Source organism: Mollisia scopiformis (assembly GCF_001500285.1).
Source record: "Mollisia scopiformis unplaced genomic scaffold LY89scaffold_25, whole genome shotgun sequence".
Taxonomy (NCBI): domain Eukaryota; kingdom Fungi; phylum Ascomycota; class Leotiomycetes; order Helotiales; family Mollisiaceae; genus Mollisia; species Mollisia scopiformis.
In genome coordinates, this window is record NW_017263605.1 from 855,677 (window position 1) to 877,450 (window position 21,774).

The 21,774-nt window shown below is 47.2% G+C and overlaps 9 protein-coding genes and 1 non-coding gene across 10 annotated transcripts; 6 read left to right on the forward strand and 4 right to left on the reverse strand.

Moving 5' to 3' along the window:
* Positions 1-1,598: 1,598 nt before the first annotated feature.
* LY89DRAFT_252365 (uncharacterized protein) lies at positions 1,599-2,453 on the reverse strand. Its single transcript, XM_018206212.1, has 2 exons — positions 2,040-2,453; positions 1,599-1,985 (listed from the first exon to the last, which is right to left on the reverse strand). The coding sequence occupies exons 1-2, from the start codon at positions 2,262-2,264 to the stop codon at positions 1,674-1,676; spliced, it is 537 nt and encodes a 178-aa protein (XP_018065281.1). The 5' UTR covers positions 2,265-2,453; the 3' UTR covers positions 1,599-1,673.
* A 311-nt stretch (positions 2,454-2,764) lies between these two features.
* Positions 2,765-4,464, reverse strand: LY89DRAFT_655773 (uncharacterized protein). The gene is made up of 2 exons (XM_018212359.1): positions 4,071-4,464; positions 2,765-3,970 (listed from the first exon to the last, which is right to left on the reverse strand). Exons 1-2 carry the CDS (start codon positions 4,241-4,243, stop codon positions 3,076-3,078), a joined length of 1,068 nt encoding a protein of 355 aa, XP_018065282.1. The 5' UTR covers positions 4,244-4,464; the 3' UTR covers positions 2,765-3,075.
* Positions 4,465-5,056: 592 nt separating this feature from the next.
* On the forward strand, positions 5,057-6,150 carry LY89DRAFT_595545 (uncharacterized protein; the record flags this gene model as incomplete). Its single annotated transcript, XM_018209865.1, has 3 exons — positions 5,057-5,148; positions 5,239-5,949; positions 5,997-6,150. 3 exons carry the CDS (start codon positions 5,057-5,059, stop codon positions 6,148-6,150), a joined length of 957 nt encoding a protein of 318 aa, XP_018065283.1.
* A 332-nt stretch (positions 6,151-6,482) lies between these two features.
* Positions 6,483-7,816, forward strand: LY89DRAFT_700738 (exo-rhamnogalacturonase B; the record flags this gene model as incomplete). Its single annotated transcript, XM_018217142.1, has 3 exons — positions 6,483-7,006; positions 7,058-7,214; positions 7,265-7,816. The coding sequence occupies 3 exons, from the start codon at positions 6,483-6,485 to the stop codon at positions 7,814-7,816; spliced, it is 1,233 nt and encodes a 410-aa protein (XP_018065284.1).
* A 643-nt stretch (positions 7,817-8,459) lies between these two features.
* Positions 8,460-9,209, forward strand: LY89DRAFT_252354 (uncharacterized protein). The gene is made up of 2 exons (XM_018206211.1): positions 8,460-8,956; positions 9,004-9,209. Exons 1-2 carry the CDS (start codon positions 8,555-8,557, stop codon positions 9,172-9,174), a joined length of 573 nt encoding a protein of 190 aa, XP_018065285.1. The 5' UTR covers positions 8,460-8,554; the 3' UTR covers positions 9,175-9,209.
* A 596-nt stretch (positions 9,210-9,805) lies between these two features.
* Positions 9,806-9,891, forward strand: LY89DRAFT_t70. Its single transcript has one exon. It is a non-coding gene; the product is annotated as a tRNA-Val (tRNA).
* An 893-nt stretch (positions 9,892-10,784) lies between these two features.
* LY89DRAFT_759917 (FAD/NAD(P)-binding domain-containing protein) lies at positions 10,785-12,509 on the forward strand (the record flags this gene model as incomplete). The annotated part of the gene is made up of 5 exons (XM_018221485.1): positions 10,785-11,001; positions 11,051-11,392; positions 11,437-11,797; positions 11,851-12,158; positions 12,209-12,509. The coding sequence occupies 5 exons, from the start codon at positions 10,785-10,787 to the stop codon at positions 12,259-12,261; spliced, it is 1,281 nt and encodes a 426-aa protein (XP_018065286.1). The 3' UTR covers positions 12,262-12,509.
* Positions 12,510-12,662: 153 nt separating this feature from the next.
* On the forward strand, positions 12,663-16,491 carry LY89DRAFT_787259 (uncharacterized protein; the record flags this gene model as incomplete). The annotated part of the gene is made up of 4 exons (XM_018223058.1): positions 12,663-13,137; positions 13,188-13,286; positions 13,337-14,557; positions 14,649-16,491. 4 exons carry the CDS (start codon positions 12,663-12,665, stop codon positions 16,484-16,486), a joined length of 3,633 nt encoding a protein of 1,210 aa, XP_018065287.1. The 3' UTR covers positions 16,487-16,491.
* Positions 16,492-16,684: 193 nt separating this feature from the next.
* On the reverse strand, positions 16,685-18,810 carry LY89DRAFT_787260 (uncharacterized protein; the record flags this gene model as incomplete). Its single annotated transcript, XM_018223059.1, has 5 exons — positions 16,685-17,611; positions 17,666-17,716; positions 17,770-17,832; positions 17,883-18,318; positions 18,362-18,810. The coding sequence occupies 5 exons, from the start codon at positions 18,808-18,810 to the stop codon at positions 16,730-16,732; spliced, it is 1,881 nt and encodes a 626-aa protein (XP_018065288.1). The 3' UTR covers positions 16,685-16,729.
* Positions 18,811-19,307: 497 nt separating this feature from the next.
* On the reverse strand, positions 19,308-21,457 carry LY89DRAFT_739914 (uncharacterized protein; the record flags this gene model as incomplete). Its single annotated transcript, XM_018220527.1, has 2 exons — positions 19,308-19,873; positions 19,921-21,457. 2 exons carry the CDS (start codon positions 21,455-21,457, stop codon positions 19,308-19,310), a joined length of 2,103 nt encoding a protein of 700 aa, XP_018065289.1.
* Between the last annotated feature and the right edge of the window lie 317 nt (positions 21,458-21,774).

Consider the following 21,774-nt stretch of genomic DNA (forward strand, 5'->3'; position numbering starts at 1 on the left):
CGATTGGGAAAGGGGGGAGTGGCACGTGATAGGATTGAGCAAAATGTTCTGCTGAAACTGGTCATTCTGGAAATACTCTGATATTTCGATTCAAGTCTTGTGCTTGACCGAATTCGACAAGTAAAGCTAACTGAATGAATTTACATTTTCTTAGTTCCCCTTTTCCGCTTTTTTCACGGCAAAGCCGTAAAAGTATACAACAATCTCAGATAATCAGGAGTCCCCAGCCCAGTGACAGGATCCCACCCCGTAACAGCTCTGAACCCACTTGTCCCACATCTCCTGTTCCCTCCAACCTTGATATCATTCATCGCATCAAGGTTAGCATACAACACCGGATTCACAAACCCCATAGATCCTTTCCCAGCTTTGATCCGTTCCTCATTAATCAGAGTAATGAGACTTCCGACAGTTGGAGAGAGAAGAAGAAGTTCCGTACCAGAGAAAGAACTGCCCTAGAATTGTGCATGGAAATTTAGCACCGTTGGCGGAGACATCAGGGAAGCCTTGAGAGTGCTGCGTATTGCTGTATTGCGTAGAGCTGTAGTCGGGGCTATTGTGGTCGAAGTAGTATTTCAAAGCCGAAGTTTGGTAGGTAGGTGCCGAGAAAACGTTGCTAAATCCACCTTCAGAGTAAATGTATTCTTCGCAAGCTTCTTCGGGAGCAGTGACGGCTGCACCAGGGGCGATCTGGGTTGCCTGGGAAGATATTTAGTTCAGCGGCGAGAATCTGGGACAAGAAAAGGCACATACACCAACTGATGTGACATAAGGACAAGTTGATGGAAAACTTGGGTTGAAAGCACCCGATTTCCCATCGTTATATACACCTCCATCACATCCAGCGGAGGAGCAGCATTGTCCGCTATTCCCACCAACTCCAGAATCTCCACTGGAGAACAACATGGTTATACCTTGTAGACCAAGCTTCAGGTATCTGAAAGTCGAGGTCAGCCATCACATGACAGGTAGCTTGGACATTTGCACTTACTCATTACATTGCCTTATTTTATACGCCGGTGTTAGATCGGCCTCGTTGTATGTATATGAAGTGCTGATGACCGAAGCAGGGGTAACAGTCCCACACTCTTTTGTGTGATGCCAGCCTAGGCGGGCTGGGTCTGGATAAACAGAATCGCTGCTGTAGCATCAGCACACTGTCAATGGTGACAAATGAAATGCACTAACTAGTCTGGATCATCTCCTCCATCGAATGTGCAATAGGAGCCATCAATCGCATCCAGGAAGTCTCCAAACGATGCGCCTTCGTAGTTATCGCCTTGTTGATACAAAGTGACTTTTTGAGGGTATACTGAAGGCCGGTCAGTCGTTGTATTTGTTCAGAGAATGCAGTGAGAAATACCGAGAGGGACACTAATTTCAAGATCCAAGTTTGCCTCGCCATAATTCTCGAGAAGTCCCTCAGTGGTGGGTATGGAACCTCCATCAATGAGGTGGAGCTTCCCAGGTCCAGATCCTTTCGGTATCGTTTTGGCTGTTATGACCCCCCAAAGCAAATCGAGCTCGGTTTGGCCGTAGGACTGGAAGGATGTTAGCATAATACAAACCCACATATCTTGGACGTACATTGGGAGCGTATTCCGCAACAGCGAATGAAGACCTGTCTTTTGTCAGTATGTAGCTACAACACCCTTCTCCATGCTCTGAAGCACTCACTTATCCATAGTTCCAACTGGCATGTTATAGAGAGCTCGTATACACTGGGGGTATGTGATTGTTGAGCAGATTGAGTAGTTGAAGGCCGAGCTGCTGCTGGCAAGTGTAGGTGGATCAGCCATAGGAACTGCCTGAACTTGACGGCTTGGCCTCGTTCCTTGATCACTACCCCTCTTCGCCTTCTCATTTGTCATGACGGCGAAATGGACTGTTGGAGTAATGATATCGATATGATGTTTTAAGGACTTCGGGACGCTGTATTCATGGCACGCGAGAGTCGTCTTACCTGAGTCGGTGTGTTCAAATTCCTACAAGCCCGATGAATGCGAGGCATCTTGTGTGGAGTAGTCGGATGTAATTACCTTGTAGTTGGTCTTCAGCAAGTTCTCGGCCTCGTCAATTGTAGCATTGACACGAATCCAAGTCGCCCTGTTCGACAGTGAGAGGCGAGTATCTGCTATTCCACTTGCCACGAGCCATGCTTTGACTTCATCAATAGTTTCTTTCGAAGGAGCAAATGCTTCTACTACTTTTTCTGGTGTCCAATGTTTTCCGTAGTTCGAGCTACTGGGATCGGATACATCCATCAGAAAGTCATGCCCCTTGTCGAGGTTGCGCTGAGCAAGTTCGATTGAAAGAGGTATGATTGTTCGTCCATCTACCTTGATATCTCTTTCCGTCCAAGCGGTATTCCCAAGTTGGCGCCGCTCATGGATTTCATGCGTGTTGGAAGATGGAGCAGCGGATGCAAGCGAGAGTATTGTAGCGACAGTGATGAGCCAAAACCTCACGATGTAGATGATTTGACAGATGTTCCTGGAGAGTGTTCAGCCTTACATTGAGAGTGGAGATAGACTTATATATGGTAAACAAAAGTTGTGGAAGTTAGTGTCAGGTGAGATGTCACCAATGTCTTGGATCCAAGACCTTTGAAATGATGGAGACGAGAAACCGAAAACTCGTTCCAATAAGAGTCCATGATTTTGTCAAGATTGGGGGATTTCAAAAGGCGTTTAAAGGGGAATAATAGAGACATCCCATGATGTTTTCATCCAACAAGTATGACCTAATATGAATTGAGGAAGTTGTCCATTCTGAGCTTATTGACCGGAGTGGTTCTTGTGGCGTCTTTGCAGCCCTAAAGCTAACTTTCCCACTCTCCAACCCGAAGCGTGGTGTTCCAAGCCTCTGACTCTTCTTTAACGCTGAGTAATTGGTTGCTCGCCAAAAGAAATATGGTACACTTACCCCTGAGCAATCAACGGCAGCCACTCCTAGACGGGTCGAACTTCATAAAACATATCCATAGCCAAACACCCAATTGTATCTGTGAATGGTACTTCTTTTCTGGTGAGCAACAATGGCGTGGATTCGAATTAGACATCTCCATCATAGAGCCTAAAAGCCTTTCACATACTTATGATCTTCCGTTGTCTCCACTACCTCGAATTTCAGTCCTACAGAAATTGACCCTTCGTTCCTCGGAGCACTGAGCATACCAAAGCAAGGTTTCCACTTAATACCTTCGTCCACTCTTCGATAGCTGACCAATGTGTCCCAAGGTTCGTGCTGATCCTTTTCTGCGGTGTCTGGATCCACGTTTGGCACTTGACATCTTGCGCAACGTGCCTGAACATCAATTTCCAATCCTTTATTCCCAGCTCCGATCATCGAAGTAAGTCCGGTTGACTGCTCGCCATTCAATATCCGTACCGTCTTCCACGAGTCTTCTGTCCATGCTCCAGGCGCCTTGTCGTCGGTTAGAGTCTCGTCCGCACCGCGCACAATAATATTCGGTCTAAACCTCTCAATTGTAATCTCGCTGTGACCTTTCTGTTTGAGCCTTTGATTCAATTCTCGAATGCTACCCTCGTTCGCAATTTGTAATGGCATCACGTCTGGAAAATTCGTACTCTCTTCCCTTCCTAGCAACTCCGGAGCTCCATTTCCGCGTAGTATTCTCGGAGTCGGACCTTTGTAAACTAACTTCACACCTTTCTTGAAAAATTCCGTGAAAACATCATTGATGTCGTCCTTGTATACGTACCCGTCTGTCATGTTTTCCCATATATCAACTTGTCGAAGTTCAGTGTTGCCCTGCAGCCATTGATCAGTCGGCCGTGCTGGAACCATGACTTTCTTATCTGTGTGACGGATGGATATAACGAGTTGTTCGGCATCTTCCCCGCCATGAGGTGATAAAGGGGATGGAGCTGAGGAAGAACTGTCGGAGGTGGATGCAAAGGCGGTATCAATTAGGGTCATTTCTGATATATCTCGAATTGTAACGAACCTGAGAAATTGAGGTTAGTGCGCACCTTTGCTAATAAAGAAGAGAATAGGAGTTAAGGTTATCTAGCATCTTAGGCAAGCAAAGTATATGGATTTCATACTTTAGAGTCTCTGCATCCGCAAACATCCATCTTCGATCCATATCAAGCCCCTGTTTTGTAAGGTATGACTTCTTGATAGATATTCCCCGGCATGATTTTATAGGGTAGATTCGAAGCTCGGTTACCTCGCTGGTGATTGAAGAACCGGAAAATGGATTTAATCTATCCAACATAGTGAGTGCCGTGGTTGTGAATGAGATGCAATTAATGTAATCAAAATGTCCTTTTGTTTAGGAAATTGATGCAAAAATGGAGGAGCGTTTATCAATGACGTTCTTAGGTGGGGTCGAGCCCTTGCAGCATGCCGAGGCCCTGAAGCCATCCGAACCGAATACAGTTGGTCTGGATCCTGGAACGGCGATCTTCTCCACATGCTAGAGATGCCATCTTCCCCTTGGACTCCAACGACATTTCTACCTTCACCCATCATTCTTTCAATGGAGGTGCCATGTGGTCATAAAAGATTCATTCCTGGACTGTGATCAATTTCAGGAGCCCTCGACTCTGCCGAGAAGACTACTTGTTGACGAAACCAGGAGCGACGGCAGGCAGTGCGACGCGACCAGCCAAACAAGATACAGGTACGACAGACCGAGAAAGACACGCCAACCGTATTAATGAAGGAGAAGATTGAAGCAACTGTCGCAATGTTCGGTTCCGAAGACCGCCCATTAAAGGAAGAGACTGCAACGAACTCAGGTGACACGCGAGCTCACATTAACAATCAACACGGCGATGAGGATCTTCGAACTGATTCCGGATCCGAGGGTTGGGCAGGAGCGAAAGAGTGGAGTACGGTTCCCTCAGGGAACTACTTAGGCCTCGGAACAGACGAGGAGACAGGACAGGAGAGCTCTTCGCAGTGGCTTCTGCCTAAAGACTTCCACAAGATGGACGTTGAGCCTATGTCTTTTCGTAAACCAGCTCACGGACCTTGGAAGGTTGTGTTCATTCTCGCTGGAGTACTCATTGGGATAGCTCTGTCGATGTTCTGGAGGACAGCAATCGTACAGTCTAGCAAGTCTGCTTCGCAGCCGGAGTGGAGTGGATGGGAAGATATTAAGTATACCTTCATCTTGTACGTACCTAATGACTTCCAATCCCTGATCAGAGGTGGTCTTGATATGCTAGACAACGATCTGAGAGACATCAGCTGATCAATAAATAGTGGCGACTCCTGGACCGACACAGCATTCGATCCTCAAGGCACACAACCAAACCCAGGAAATCCTCTTGGAAATCCGGACTTTCCAGGTCGAAATGCTGCCAATGGGACAAATTGGGTAGGGTTTCTGTCCACCAAATACAACGAGTCTTTCCTACAGACCTACAACCTCGCCGTATCAGGTGCAACTCTGGATAACAGCATTGTTCAGGGGTATCCTAACCCTATCAGCGTACAAGTTTATCAACGCTTCATGTCACACTACGGTGATGGTCACTCTCCTCCATGGAGCGCATCCAATAGCCTTTTCATCATGTGGGCGGGCATTGTGGATTTGGTAATGATGAATGGAGTCCATGATCCCGAAGCATTGTCTCACATCAATGGCAACCTGACGATCGTCTACTCCAGATTGCTGAATACTCTGTACGGAGCTGGGGCCAGAAACTTCCTGCTCCTCAACGAACCACCTCTCGAGAGAACGTGGCAACCTGCTGAGAAAGAAAAGATTAAGGCCAAATTTGCATCCGATGTGGCTATTTACAATCAGAGGGTGAAGAATGCAGCGTTCGACTTGAAGAAGACTTTTCCTGATTCAAATGTGTTTCATCTCAACACAAATGATCTATTCAATCAGGCCTTAGACGACGCAAAAGCGTTCCCTCAGACGAGTGGAATTCTGAATACAACTGACCCGTGTCCAGAGTATCAGAGGTAGCTAACACCCTGAAAGTTGGAAGAAAGAAATTGACGATCAGCAGTGGGACCCCAACATCGGACTATTATGATCCAAAATGCCGAATTCCTGTCAACCAGTACTTCTGGCTGAACGGGTTACATCCCACTTATCCTATTCATGATGTCCTTGCAGAGCATATTGCCAAGCTGCTCAAGCAAGGGCCGAACATTATCTGAAATCTGATGATCATGTGACACCGACTGTGTCTCAATGTCCTTCGACCATCACCAATTCTGCAAAGCTACGACTATCTCAACCGAAGGCCTGTTTGAGATAAAGTTTGACATGCCTCTACAGCACCCCGCATTCCAATCTTTGGGTCATGTACGGATAATATTCCGCCTAAACACGGTAGTTATTCTTCCAGAACCCGAACCTATACAAACATTCCCAGAAAATTCCCTTCCATGAGGAGCTAAAACTTTGCAACGATCTTGGAAATTCAAAGCCCCACATATACTCAATATGTCCTCAAGACCTCAAAATTGAAGAGCGACGCGACGGGAAGATGTTGCTCACGCTACTAACTTCCCTCACACTGCTCCTGGGCTCAGCTCTTGGAGTAGTGACTCAAGTAGGCACAGCATGTACCGTAACACCTCTCTCCTCCGACTCCAGCGCGTCGGGAACCATCGACGACACGTCGCAAATCCTAGCAGCCTTCAAGTCCTGCGGCAAAGATGGCAGCATCTCATTCTCTGATGGCATCTACCACATCAACCAGGTAATGGACATAACACTCACCAACTGCGACGTCGTTCTCCGCGGGACGTGGATCTGGAGTACCGATATCCAGTACTGGCTTTCGCATTCCATTTCAGTCGTCTACGCGGGCCGCAGCACAGCGTGGAGAATCGGTGGGGATAATTTTAGTATCAGGGGCGAGGGAGTGGTGTTTGATGGGAATGGACAGAAGTGGTATGATCAGAACAAAAATCAGGGGAACCAGAATGGGAGGCCGATTTCGTTTACGCTGTGGAATGCGAAGAATGCGTTGGTGGACGGGATTACGTGGAGACAGGTCCAGTTTTGGTGAGTAATGCTCGCAAAGAGATGGGATATTAAGGGCTGATGGGGAGGTAGGCATACATTTATTGCGCACTCGCAGAATATAACGATGACAAATTTGGATATGAATGCGACTTCGAATTCGCAATACAAAACGGTGAATACCGATGGGACCGATACTTGGAACTCGAAGGATATTGTGATTTCCAACTGGACTGTGACATGTGGAGACGTAAGCATAAGCTACCCACCTTTGAACTTAAGACTGACATAGTCAAACAGGATTGCATCTCAATCAAGGGAAACAGCAGCAATGTCCATGTGAGCAACGTCGTGTGCCACGAATCTGGTGGGATGTGCGTCGGCAGCATCGGTAAAGATGCCGGGACGCCAGATTTCGTCGATGATATTGTATTCGACAACATAACACTCATCCACAGCAGCAACGCTGCGTGGATCAAGACGTATCCCAGCGGAGGAGGACATGTCCGCAACGTGCTGTTCAAGAACATCCAGTTCACTGACGTCAATCAACCAATCTATATCTCGCCCTGTATCTATTCGTATTCCAACTGTGATGCCTCGAGGCTGCAGATCTCGGATGTGAGGTGGGAGAATATTTCGGGGACGGCGAGGTATAATGTCGGTGCTGGGATTCATTGCAGTGCTGCTGCTGTTTGTCAGAACCTGACTTTTGAGAATATTGATATCAAGCAGAAGAGTGGTGCTGCGGTGGAGTATCTGTGTTCGAATATTGCGAACCAGAAGACGTCTGGGCTGGCGTGTACGGGCTCTTGTCCTGGGAATCAACCCCAGCAGCTGAATCATAATTGAGGGGCGTGATTCGGTATGTACTGATCATTTTGGTAGCTAGGAATCGAAAAGTTGAAAGCTTCGGGTTGCCAAATTGCGTGATCAATCTTCGACAGGACAGTATGCCAGGACATGTGGAGAGATCCCCATAATAGACCTGACCGAGGGACTCTAGATTCATAGAATATGTGCAGGTACGAGTAATGCAATGCGGGAGAATGACCAGCGTGATCACAGGCCATTAGTTGCAACATGACGGGCACAACCTTCGCGGGGTTGGGTCTGTCTCATTGGAAGGCCGTGTGGTTGTCGGGCAGCTACGCGAGCATGGCGTGAACTCTAAGTTATCAGATGCAGCATGAAATCCCGAAGCATCACCTTCTATCCTATAACCGCCCTGACACAGATACCAAGTTTGGAAGGACGCTCCCGTGACTGTTGTTTCCGGGCAAGTTCCTTGAATTGAGAATGGAACGAAATAGGTTTTCGTTTTGTTGCAGAATTCGTTTGCGTTGAGATATTTTATGGGAATTCTCCTGGAACCCAGTCACGAACCTGGGCACATCCATGCTGACGGCGTTGTGCCGCTTTGCATATTTCTTTTGCGGCTCAATGGAACACGAGATCACTGGACCATGGCTCGGTTTGACGAATTCAGCTTTCCGGCTTAGGAGCTATTAGAAAGAAAATCGTGAGAATACAAAGACTACACAAAGACTCGATTAACTAAGGAGAAATCGCAAAGTCAGCAAGAACAGCATGACAGATATCCCCAACTCGCATGAAGCACGTACAAGAAGACCATCCAACATTCGAACTCTTCCGAAATCACTTCCTTTTAAATTCCCAGCCATGGACCTTGGCCATTTACAGCAAGCCATCGACATGAGCGACATGCTGCTGCTTGCTTGGACTTTGCTGGAGCGCCGTCACAGCTCTGAAGACGATGTTCATTTCGCTTGGGGATATGGAAAGGCCAAAGAAGGTTCGTTGTCGCGACGAAAGGTAGCTGTTGGGAGAGGAAACACCGTGCAGGACATCTTGCGGGAGATCCAAATACTTCGAAAGCAAGCATTAATTCCAGAGGAGGTTTCTGGAGACCCGGAAGGAAATCATATGGTTATCAATAACTCGTCTGGAGCTCCCACCTCGGGGTCATCCGTAGGTAAGCCATTTGAACGGTGAAGAGTTGAATCTAATTCTCGCAGTGGACATTCCAAATCGAGATACATGAAAGTGAGGAGACTATTTGGCTGAACCCTTCGTGGGACGCGAGCGTTATGGGACAGGATACTGCTATCTCGAATGTGCATTGCTTCATGGACATTCTGAACTCTGTTTTGCTGGACCAAACACAATTTGTCACAACATTCTTTTAAGGTTGCGCGGCCCCAGAAGGAAAGGAAATGGTAGTGACGTCTTTCAACGAGATGGAAGAGGAGGATAGAATCAGTGTTCAATTTTGAAGAGGGAGATATGAGAGAACAGGACATTTGTGTGCCAGAATTGTAAAACATGGACAAGGGTCTCACTAGGAGCTCGACGTAAGAGGCTGAGTAAATAAATCCTGCCAAGGATAAGATAGCTTAGATAGCGTCTAGGGCAGGTACCTTGAAACATGACAGTGGTTTGGGCTGTTGGTTGAGGTGGGAGGCAAAGTCGGACAGAGCGTGACTCGAAGCAGAAAAAGCAAACAAAACGCGGGTCGGAGGCTATTCGGGATCTCGGCCGTCATGGGGATTCATTTGTGCTTGGCTTTGGGACTGACCTTGGTTTAAAGAAGTTTGATTGAAGTGGAGCGCATCAAAACTCGCTCTATGGGCTTTAATAGAAGGTTTTGCAAGAGGCAAGAAAATAATTATCCTACTTGTTTCAACAAAGGGTTCCAAGCGGAGGGAGATGTTTTAGTGCGGAAGATCCACATCCACTTTATGTGGGGCTGAGCGCACAATATTTGTAAAAAGTCGTATATTTTAGATAAGCAAATCCGAGCTCATAAAACAACAAAACGGCCGGATGGTGTAGTTGGTTATCACGTGTCCTTAACATTTTCCAATGTTCGGACAAGGTCCTGGGATCGAGCCCCAGTCTGGTCAATTCTTTTTGCATTTTATCCAAGTTGTATCAACTTCTGTTGCATCTAGCTCAAGTCATCTATCTTTTGTCATTTTTTGCAATAGAAATGGCGCGAGGAAGCGAGCGCTACCGTGGTAGTATCAAAGCGGCTAAATATTTCAGCAGACGGACCCCACTCTTCAACACATGGCGAGTACTCGAGTATTAAAAGCATCACAATTTGATTGACCATACTTGTTTCTTTGCTGCTCTTCAATTTCGAATCCCATTTTTGAAGCCTAGTTGTAATCTGGTTGTTCTTTTCCCAGTTGTGTTGATACCAGCAAACCCCAGTTTTCGACCGCACAACAAAATTGTTCGGTGATTTTGTGTACCCACATAAAGCACATGAAAGAGCATGCTATCAAATCAATATCTGTCTGGGATCCGATTATCGGAAGATCTGATAAGATAATCAGGATATTAGGTTATCAGATCCGTTGATGGCGTGGCCGGCAGGGGTCTGAGAGGGGCTAGAGGGGCCACATCCCTCCAAGATAGCTTCTGCCACAGGCTTTGATAGCTTGAAAGGTCGAAACTTGTCTTCGTCTCCGTCTTGACTTGTAGATGTACATCTTAGATGATGGGATTCTGTCCCCCTGGACTTTGACCCTTCATGGATCCATGAAGAAGAGTTCGCAATGCCTGGCACTCTTCGCAGGTCAAACATCCTGATGGAGTCAACCCTTGATCTCGGAAGTCCTGGAAGTTTAGTTCCTCCTGCCAAGATTCCAGTATTCCGAACACGCAGCACGCTTACACATGCCCCGCGATTCTTCTTCACCGTTGGTGCCTTCTCCTCATTCTCATATTTCTTCTTTCACTGCCGCCTTTTCGAATGGACGTCGATCGATCTCTACATATAATACTCAAAATGGGATCAATTGAAGGAGAGTTGGCTGTCAAGGAAACTCCAACCAAGATCTTGGTTATTGGTGGCTGCTATGGAGGACTATCGGCTGCCTTGAACCTTCATGACTTGTGCAGTGGAAAACAGTCAAGAGCCACGCTACACCTGCCAAGCGAAGAAACTGGCCCTCGTCCGAAATTACCTGTCGATATCAAGGTTGTGGATGAACGAGATGGCTATTGTATGTTGCGAAACTCAAACAATAGCATTCTTACTGATGAGAATTGCAGATCACTTAATCGGATCTCCTCTCGCCCTAGCCTCCGAAGACTTCGCAGAGAAAGCATGGAAGAAGTACGAAGAACTACCGACGTTGAAAGCTCCGGGAATAAGCTTCATTCAAGGGCGAGCGTCTAGCGTGGATTGTGAGAAGAAGGTTGCGGTGCTCACAGACACACTTTCTGGAAAGAAGTCGGAAGAACATTACGATTATCTGGTGGTCAGCACTGGTCTACGACGAGAGTGGCCGACGGTGCCTCAAGCCCTGAGAAGGAAAGAGTATCTGGCAGAAGTCACTGCACACATTAGAGCTGCCAGAAGTGCGCGAGAATGCGTTGCAGTCATTGGTGGAGGTGTGTTCATTCTCCTATTTGTTATAAAATTAATTGACACCAAGCAGGAGCTGTTGGAATTGAGATGGCAGCCGAACTCAAGCTGGTGAAACCTACATTGGATGTCAAGCTCATCCATTCCCGTGAAAGACTTCTTTCCACCGAACCTTTACCAGACGAATTCAAAGACCGAACTGCATCCGTACTTCGAGAGAGTGGTGTAGATCTCATTCTCGGTCATCGTGTCTACGAGATAAATCCAGTGAACAACAAAGACGAGAAACCTCTCTTCAGATTGAAATTGTCTGATGGGAGTGAGATGCTGGCTGGACATGTTATCCCCGCCATCTCACATGGAGTACCTTCAACAGACTTTCTACCAGCAAACTCTTTGAATCAAGAAGGGTACGTTAACATTGATGGAACGTAAGTAAAACTGTCCCACCTTAAAGTACATCGACATACCGTAATCCCCACAGGCTTAACTTCAAGAACTCAACACCAAACTCCTCTTCCCACTTCGCGGTCGGCGATATCGCAAATTGGTCAGGAATCAAGCGTTGCGGAGCAGCAATGGCCATGGGTCACGTTACAGCAGTCAATATCCACCAACAACTACTCCAAGCCAGATTCGGGACGGAACCAATGTTCGCTGAGTTTCCTGAAGTGCCGCCGATGATTGCATTAGCTGCTGGAAAGCAGGCTGTGCTTTATGGTGAGAAGGAGGGTACGACTTGGGGAGAGGATAAGATGCAGATGATGTTTGGGGATGATCTTGGGTATAGTAGTAAGTTGATGGTCGGAGTGAGAGTGGAGATTTGGCTAACTGTTGTTTAGTATGCTGGAACTATCTGGGTTTGGGAAACGATGGATCAGTTGAGCAGAAGTGAGGTGATCCAGCGGTCTGTATGTATGAGGAGACGGGGTACGAATGTTGTGCTAGTGAAGATGTGCGCAAGCTTGAAGTTCAATGATGTCACGTGATCGACGCTTTCATACCTGGATCTTGTCTGGGGGTTCTTCAGTAAGCTCGATTACTATGTATATCGTAAAACACCGTTCTTAACAGCAATGGTGGTGGTGAGAAGCCTTACTCGCTAGTATGTAGCCCTACGGTGTGCCTAATCGAGGGTCAAATCCCAGCGGTTACTCGGCGGCTGCACAGCCTCATTACAACAAAGTCCTTCTCAGCAAGACCAGAGCCTTTCTTTTCAAGAGTCTGCGACTATTTCAATTGTTGCTTTCGTGATACGCTTTCCATCAATTTAAAGAGCCCCAAAGGGTCGCAATTATGGCTGATGGTCTTGCAATAATTGGAGTTGTGTTGCCGCTGGCGGGGCTAGCGACCACAGGAATAAGGGAGCTGTGTGAGCTCTATGCGGCGAAGAAAGAGATCTCAGAGACGATTCAAAATGTCTCCAAGCAGCTTCCACTCCTCATCGACACGCTAACGGAAATCGAAAAGAGACTTCAGGTAGAATTGCTGAAGCCTACAGCGCAGAAGATTTTTGTCGCTAAGCACCAGAACAATATCGCGCGTCTTGTGGAGGGCTGTCGAACTGATATCACGAAACTCAACAGCCTGATTGTTAAAGTGAAGCCTTCGGGCTCGGCAAAACGCTCTAGAGCCTTTCAAGTCTCGAAAAAGGCTGTTGCTTGGCGTCTGAGGTATGGAAACGAGTTCAAAGAGATTATGAGCAGGCTTCGCAACCTCACATCAACACTCACTGACTACCTTACGGTAAGAAGCGGGATTATTGTAGATGGTAAGTGCAGCTCTTGAGGTCGCTCTTCAGTCCCCTCTAATTGAAATTAGAGTCGCTCTCGCTGGCTCTGAAAGGAAGAGAGCACCGGTATACCGACTGGTTGCAGCCATGCGATGTTGAATTCATCGGAAAGAAACTGGACGGAACCTGTGACTGGATTTGGAGCGAAGAACAGTTTGTTATATGGACAGATCTCCAGCGCCTCCGGATTCTGATCGACTGCTCTGTATATATGGAGTTCATGGATCAGGAAAATCAGTTCTGGCTTCATCCATCGTCAGCGGTCTGAAAGATAGACAGCAAAAAACGCTCTTCTTTTCATTCTCTGGACTAGAAAGCACCAGGAAGAGTGTAGAACATCTTCTTCGCACTATACTGTGGCAGCTCATACAAATCGCTCCTCCCGAGGTTGGCCACAAGACCATGCAAGATCTGATGGCAGCAGGAGCTATCGCAACTGCCGGATTACTGCAATCTTTGGTAAAGATTGGAAAATCATTGACAACACGAGTATATTGCATTATCGATGGCGTGGATGAATCAGACGCCGAGTGGAACGACTCCTTCGACGGTGGCCTCAAAATCGTTCTCGACCTTCGAAAAGCTCTCCCTGGGTTTCATTTCCTTCTGATTGGACGACCAGCAGCATTATGGCAGGCTCTCCGCCATACGGATTTGAAGATCGAAATGACCCCTCAAGCTGTCAAGGGAGATATTGCGAAGTTCATCCAAGCTGAAATAGAAAAACTGGACATAGTCAACAACGACAACCTTCGAACGCATGTCTACAAGACCCTGGAAGAGAAATCTGATGGAATGTTTCTCTGGGTGAAGATGATGCTGAGTGAATTACGAAAGGCTTCCACTGCCGATGAGGTCGAGAAAATGCTTTCGGACTTGCCACGAGGACTTCATAAAGCATATCACTTCGTCTTTGCGAGCCTTTTGGGGAGGCTGGGGAAATTAGAGTTAAGTCGCGCTCAAAGACTTCTCCAAATTGTAGTGACAGCATGCCGTCCAATGAAGATTGGTGAGCTATGCTACACCTATGCCATCATGTCGGAACATGGAGCCAAGTTTGAAAAACATTTAATGCCTCAACCAGATCAAGGCGTGTTGAATGTTTGCGGGGACTTTATCACCATTTCTGGCGGGGTTGTGCGCCTGGGACACACATCCGTGAAGGAGTTTTTGACTCGTTCTGAGGAGCAGTTCAGACTTGATGACCCAGAGCTTCTCTGCTTCAATATAAATATCACCAAAGCAAACCACATGATGGCGCTCACCTGGATCGAATACTTAGCCACTTGCGAATATGGGTTTCCGTTACGGGATGCAGATGCCATGACAACACTTGACACGCGATACCCACTGCTCCATTATGCGTCAAGATATGGAGTGTTCCACTTGATGAGATCTGGTACGGCTTCTCCAGAACTAATTGCTCGCATGGACAGATTTTTGGCGTCTCGAGAGAGCGCAGTCTGGGCGGAGTACCTCATTGCTTTTAGTACACGATGTCTCTAACGCAGATCTGGTACAAGAGCTTGACTTGCTCCAGGAATGGTACGACCAAGCAATTGATAAACCACGTCATTTGCGACGCAAGTTTCATGGGCGCATGGAAGAAGAGCTTGAATATCGACGAAAACTCTTCGGAGATGAAGATGAGCGTACCGAAACATGTAGAAGTGCCGTTTTGTGGCTGATAGATGACGTCGAGAAGTACTTGCCGGATAACTCCCAGAGCCAAAGCCTTATAGTGTCAGCTAAAGCCTCGAGCCCAGCTGATAAAGTTTCTCAGATGATGAACATTCTTAGTTCAGGGTCGATGTTCTCAATACAGAAGCAAGCCGGCGTATTGTTAGGCCTAGGAAAAATTTGGAAAGGACCCAAAGGCCTCACGGATCCGCTAGATATTCTATTTAACATGTTACTTTCGACGGCAGATAGACTCCCGATCTATGCACTATCGGGCTTAGGATACTACTACGAACGGTTGGGGAAAATGGATCAAGCTCTGAAGATCTACAGGGCAGCACTGGTCAAGCTGGAGGACAAGGAAAACGTGATGGAATGTGTAACACTAGGTCAAATTGGATACATACTCAACACGATGGAAAGGTATGACGAATCCGAGGAAGCTTTCAGGCAAGAAGTTCGCAAGAGACAACGGATATTCGGAGAAACTCATTCCACGACTCTTGCTGCACAGGTCTGGCTCGCTCAGTCACTGTACGATCAGGATAAATTAGATGAGAGCAAAGATGTCGTGCTTGAGGTGCAAGAGAAGAGTGAAAGAGCGCTTGGCAAAAACAACGCAGTAACACTCGATAACTTGAAGCTTCTTGGACAAATCCAGTTGGAAGATGATGATCTCGAAGAGGCGGAACTCACTCTGCGGGAGATAGCCAAAAGAAAGGAGCAGAAGTATGGAAAAGACAACACGAATACCCTCCAGGCTCTCTATAACGTCGCTGACTTCCTCTACAATCGGACAAGGAACAATGAGGCTGAAATGATATCTCGGCCTGTTTTGGAAATTCAAGGAAAGAAGCTGGGCTTGGAGCACAGCCAAACTCTCGACACACTTGATCTTCTTGCTTTCAGCTTGTACTACCAAGAACAACTGGAAGAAGCCTTAGAGCTGTTTCAAAAACAAACCACTGTCTATGAGAAGATTTCTGGTAGGACTCATTCCAGAACTTTGGAAACCCTTCAGTGGTTATTTCAAGCGCACCTGGATATGAGAAATTACACCGAGGCAGAGAATACTATTCGTGACCTCATCGGTAGACACGAAACTGAATATGGAAGAGATAACTTCAAGACGATGAAAGTGGTGTACCAGCTAGGTCTAGTCCTCGAACTACAGGGTAGAGACGAAGAAGCGGAGATTCAATTTCGAGACACTGTGAATCAAATTGACGCTGCTCTTCAAGTTGGATATCACGAAGCGTTGTCGTGGTTTGCTGCTCTCGCTGGAGTGCATGGCACAAAAGACGGAAGCAGCGTGCAGTTCGAGAAGACTAGGAAAGGGCTTCTTGGTTTGGAAAAGAGCTATGCCGGCATGATGCGCGATATATTCTTAATTGCCACCAAAAATGTCTGTACATGCGGCAAAGACTTGGACCCTGAAGAGATTATAGCGCAGCCTGTTGCAAGTGACGATGAAACGAGGAAGAGAATCACATCATTGCGTTCATTATTCTGCGAACTAACCTTTGGACCGGACGTGGAAAGGAATTGCGTCAAGGCAGAGGAACTATATCAGGCTGCCTTGAAAGATCTTAAAGACCAAAAGGAGGTCAAACTTGAAGACCTGATTCGGATTACTTGCGGTACATAGGTAGGACCCAAAAGCGTTGAGCTCCGCTTACCTTGAGTAAATTGTCGCTTTGTTTCAGGTTTGCCTCGTTTGAGTCGATAGCTAGTAGGATACTCGGTATGCTAGCTTCTCTCTGCACTTAAATGATGAAAATAAAGTTACAGAGAATTCTCGACAAGTTGACAACGACCGTTGTCTCAATTCTATCTATTATCTTCCCATACCTCAATGCAATACCCCTCCAAATCCTCTTTCTCGCGCTCTCTAAATCAAGGAAGCCGGCGGCGGCTGCTGAGACTCCGTAATATTATCCGCAATCGCCTGCTGTATATCCTGTCTCAACTTCACCACCGCCTGATCCCCCGGATTCGCCCCCTCCAAAAGCAAGACATCAGCCAGCGCCATATTCAAAAAGGCCCTCCGCGCACTAATCGAGGTTCCCATTCTCGGGACCCCTTCACCCATTGTAAAGCACGACTTAATCCTGATGATTAAGAAATCAGATAACCGCAGTGCGTTGAGAAGATCGTAAGCGTCGGTTGCGACGCTGTATCGTGCTGGCCGGGCCGCCATGGTGCAAGCTTCATTGTAGAATTCGATCTGGGCTTTGAAATCTGCTGCTTGAAGTGCTGTTATGTTTGTATATAGTCTTGCCTTTCTGAATAGCTCGTCGAAGACTAGTTGTGTCCTCTTCAGATCCGCGTCGACTTGCGCTTTGAAGTAGGAAGCTTGCCGCGCTACTTCCTCCGTAACCTGCGACGCTGACATTCCTGCTCTATAGACCGTTGGATAACTTGCTGCTTGTATGTACCTGGGGTACGGAGATGGGTAGTCCATTTCGTACCATTTCCCCAGAACACGAGGTGTGAGAAGTGCATCAGGCCCGTACTTGGTTACGTGGGCTTGCCAGAAAGATTCTTGCTGTAAGTTCTCGATATAAATACCTGAAAGTGGCCAATAAGCGGCTGTTGCTCCTGCGCCCAATTTAAAATTTTGGTGGTTTCGTTTCCGCTTTCCGCTCAAGTCGTATTGACCATTTCCAAAACTCGCAAACGAAGGATAATCTCCTACTACGCTTCCTAACGCTAGCTCGTGAAATTGGCTGGCTATTTTATCGTGGATCTGAGTCAATTTCCCGCCGAAGGTCTGATATGCTTGTCAGCTCGGAACCAGTGCATCGGGCCCGAGATCTAGACCTACGTTGGCCTCCCAAGAATTACCCAGTTCTGAAATAGCCTCATCCTCGAAAAACTGAAGTATTCGTAAGCTACGCACAGGAACTACGGCAAGGAAATGGCTCGTACAGGTTCCGCGCCAGTAAGTGGCATTGACGCCACGGTTGTCCTGATATACGATCCAAAAGCGTGCTGAAAGTGTTCAGTCTTTACCCAATTACCACAACGTTTAAATCTCGTACCATTGTTTCATGACAGATAGTCTTAGCGACGTTGAATTGTTGTGCGAGGCGCTCTGAGACGGTAAGGTCCTGCCGCAATAACGGCAAACAAGCCTCTGCAGAAAGAGTCAAGAATCCCGATCCCCATTTCCTAGGGTTTTCTGGTGGAGGGTTATGCAGCTCGAAACCTTGCCACCATCCAAAAGCAAGCGTTTGGCTCGTGCTGTTTGCGATGTAAGCAACCCTAGATATGATACGAATGCCGATATTCGCGTTAACAAAGGCTGGAATGTGTTGGGTTTGGAGAATCTTAGCAGCCTCCTCTGCTGAGATGACCCGCTGGTTTTTCCGGAGATGGAAGGAATGAACAGAGTATACTGGACTTGTTGTTGGACATCCATCAGGACAATCGGCTGCTGCAACCGGAAGGTAGTCACCCAGATATAGAGAATCGAACCTATCATTGTCAGCAAGTGTTGAGGGTTGGCATCTCTGCATACCAAGGCCATGGCATCACACGAGTCATGATCATGGTTGCCAGATGTAATACTGGAAGCATAGCATCCGCGACAATCTGATTATCGTTGATATCCCATTTCCCTGGGAATCCATGGCCAATGTCTTCGAGAAAGTTCTTTGGCATGTCCCAGTGATGAAGTTCGTAAAATGGATGAACGACCCTAGGAAGGTTCATTGGTCTATCGTTCGGGTTCCCAAAGCATCCTGCTGCTTGAAGTTGCTCGATTGTGAAGCCATGAAGCTTCAAACGCTGGTAGGCTTCATGAACCCTTTCTAAAGCTTTAAACTTCTCTGTAGTCTCTAGGCCGAGGCCGGGTGGTGGACGTGGAATTGTGTTGATGCCAAGTCGGATTTTGGCATTGAGTGTCGCAATAGTAGGGAGTGACGGGAGTGTCACCGGTGGAGGCGATGGTGGAGGACTGGCTGCCATGACATCGAATCGGTGAGATGTAAGAAATGCAACAGGTCGATGGGAGAAGAAATTGCCGAGGCCGCGTTGTTGAAACGTGGAAAGTGCATTCCTGGCTGTGGAATGAATCGCCTGCAGAAGTGAGCACCTGCTCTTGGTTTAGGTATCTGTAATGTAAACATCATTCAACGATGATACGAGTTACTTGAATGAGATACATCTGCACTGCACAAACATTTGCTCTCACGAGCCTAGAACAAAAGAACGCTCTAGAATTCCAAGTACCATTCAAAGGATTCAAACAAGATAGTACATATTCCATTGCTGATTTGCTTGCTAAATGAAGACAAAAGAACGTATCGTAGACAGGGTATCATATATCCAAGACCGAGAAATTTGCTCCAACATCCGATATCCAACACAAACTCCCAATGTCCCTACTTGGAACCCCACAATTCCCATCGAGAATGTCCCACGCCTGGAGGGACATTTAAGTATCCTACACCAATAACGTATAATCAAGCCATGATTCCAGCAAGTACAGTCATTACACCGCCATAGATACCGAAACACATCACAGATTCACGCCCCAGGAGGACTTTTCTGCTTAAGATCTGGGCTTGGATCAAAGCAGCGACTGTAAACAAAGCTACGAGTAGAGTAACAGTCAATCTTCCAATAAAGCCAGGAATGACAGTGAATGTAAGGACTGGAAGCAAGATCGAGGTTGCGATCGCTGCTGCGAGCGCTGGGAAGATAGATTGGACGGTATCTTTCGTTGGGTTCTGTAGCTCAGGTAGTTTGGACTCAGCGGATGGGGCAGAAGCAGAAGCTAAATGTCGCGATGAAATGTCTGAGGATGAAACCTCTGAAGAAGGAGATTCGGAATGATGACGGCGATAAGGAGACCTGTGATGCAGTGGCTGAGAAGAAAGCGATACCAGATCGTCTTCTGGGTCGAGGAAATGCGTCTCTGCTTCATGAATGGGTTGTTCCACCTCGAGATATTCCCGATACTGGTCGATATCGTCTATTGTAGGAGGTGCAAGCGATTGTGTTTCGTTGAACGAAGTGAGGGCTTGGTCTGTGACATGTCAGTGTTGAGGAAGAAGTAACGAGCCAATGCCATACTGTATTGAGCCAATTTAAATCCAATCCTCCCTAATACATCAGTCTTATGCCATTGGAGCTCGCCACCAGCCATGGCTGCTGCTCTTCTCGATGCGGGAACAATATGACGGTCAGTTCTTCGTGACTGAGTGTCGGCATGATCCAATCGATGAAGTTGTTCTTCAAGCTCGCTAAGCTCATCCTGGAGATGTAGCAGTAATCTGTGATTCAACGCTTCGAACTTTCGATACAGAGGCTTGATACGTGTTCCATCCTCGATATCAGCTCTGGTCGACAGTTGTGAAGCAAGAAGTTCGTAACCAGTCACTGGCAGTTTTTCTGCTCGTGGTAATGGTCTCTGGGCCATTGGTTGTGGGTAGCGAGCACTCAGTGCCGATGGAGGGACCACAGGTAATTGAGCATTGCCACGGGGCATATTTGGTGTTCCAAATTGATTCATGGATCCATATTGACTTTGTCGTTGTTGAGCAGCTGCCATCTGTGATGCCATTCTAGCGGAGGCTCGGTCCGCTGAGGATGGTGTTAGCGGAGGAGAAGCTGGAGCTCCTGGAACTTCAGGAATCTCTGGTATCGTCTCTAATGGTCTTGGCTCGTTGACATCGTGTCCTTTGACACTCCTTTCTGGACTTGTACTACGATCAGTATCGTTATCCGCAGGTGGATCGGAAAAGTCGTCTCCATGAAAGCTGCTTGATGCAGACGATGATGCGCTGCCCGGATGTTCAGATGGCATGTTTGATAGATCTTCGGCTGGTGGAGCTTCAATTTGCTTTTGAGTCCATGGGTGAGGTTCATCGTCACTCTCCTCTTCCTCTTCTTTATCCTCATCAGAATCGGGACGCTCTTCCACCACCCCTTGTTGATTGTGCTCCTCCTCCTTCTCCTGCTCATGGTGTGATTCATCGTCTGTGGGACTCTCATTTCGTCCTTCACCCATGAACGTAAATACATCTGGAGGATCCGGTACTGCAGGTGATAGTGGTGCTTCTCCAGCCGGTCTTTTGCCAAGACTTGATCGTTTGGATACGGACATCTGCGTGACGGTAGAATTACTACCACTTGAGCTACTGGAAGTATTGGTAGCTGTAGTCTGTGTTGTAAAAGTTGACATCATGGACGGCGAGGTCAACCGTGCTCTAGCAGCAGCCAGCACTGCTCTATGATCTGGGATTGGCTCGTCGTCGTCCGAGGAAGATGTTGAGCTTGTGCTTCGATGGGACAATGAACGGCGGTGTCGATAACGAGGACCTTCTGAGGTATTATCCCTTGCAGATGTCCCACCATTCCTCCTATTGTCGGACTTTGGTTTCGTCTTGGAATATTTGCTGCCTTCATTGCTTCGATGTTTCCTCCTTCGTCTCTCTTTCCTACTATTCACGATCATGACTGATTCATGCGACGACTTCGAGTGGCGATGTGAACTCTCGTTGTTCGACCCCTCCTCGGTACCCCTTACTTCCTCCCTTTCCTCTCTTTCCTCGTCGTCCGAATCTCCCAGCATTGACTCGACTGTTGGATTGCTGTATTTGGTGGTCATGATGGGCAAAGGAGGAACTGGTTATCGTCAGGCCAGACCTATAATGGAAAAAGCAAAGGATATAAAAGCGCAATGGGATCTGCAGGATATCTGGCAGGGCATACCTGGATCGAGTTGGGCACTTATGGCGGTGTGTGGTGTTGAGAATGCAGACTAAGTATGCGCGAGGACCATAATTGTTTGCTGCTGGTTGATGCAGAGGATGAGAAGGGGATGAAGACGACGAAGAGCATGATCGTGGGGTAAACAGGAGGTTTGAGTTTCGAGTATATGGGGAGATATAGGGAGATATAACTATAGCACTGTTGAACTGGTCA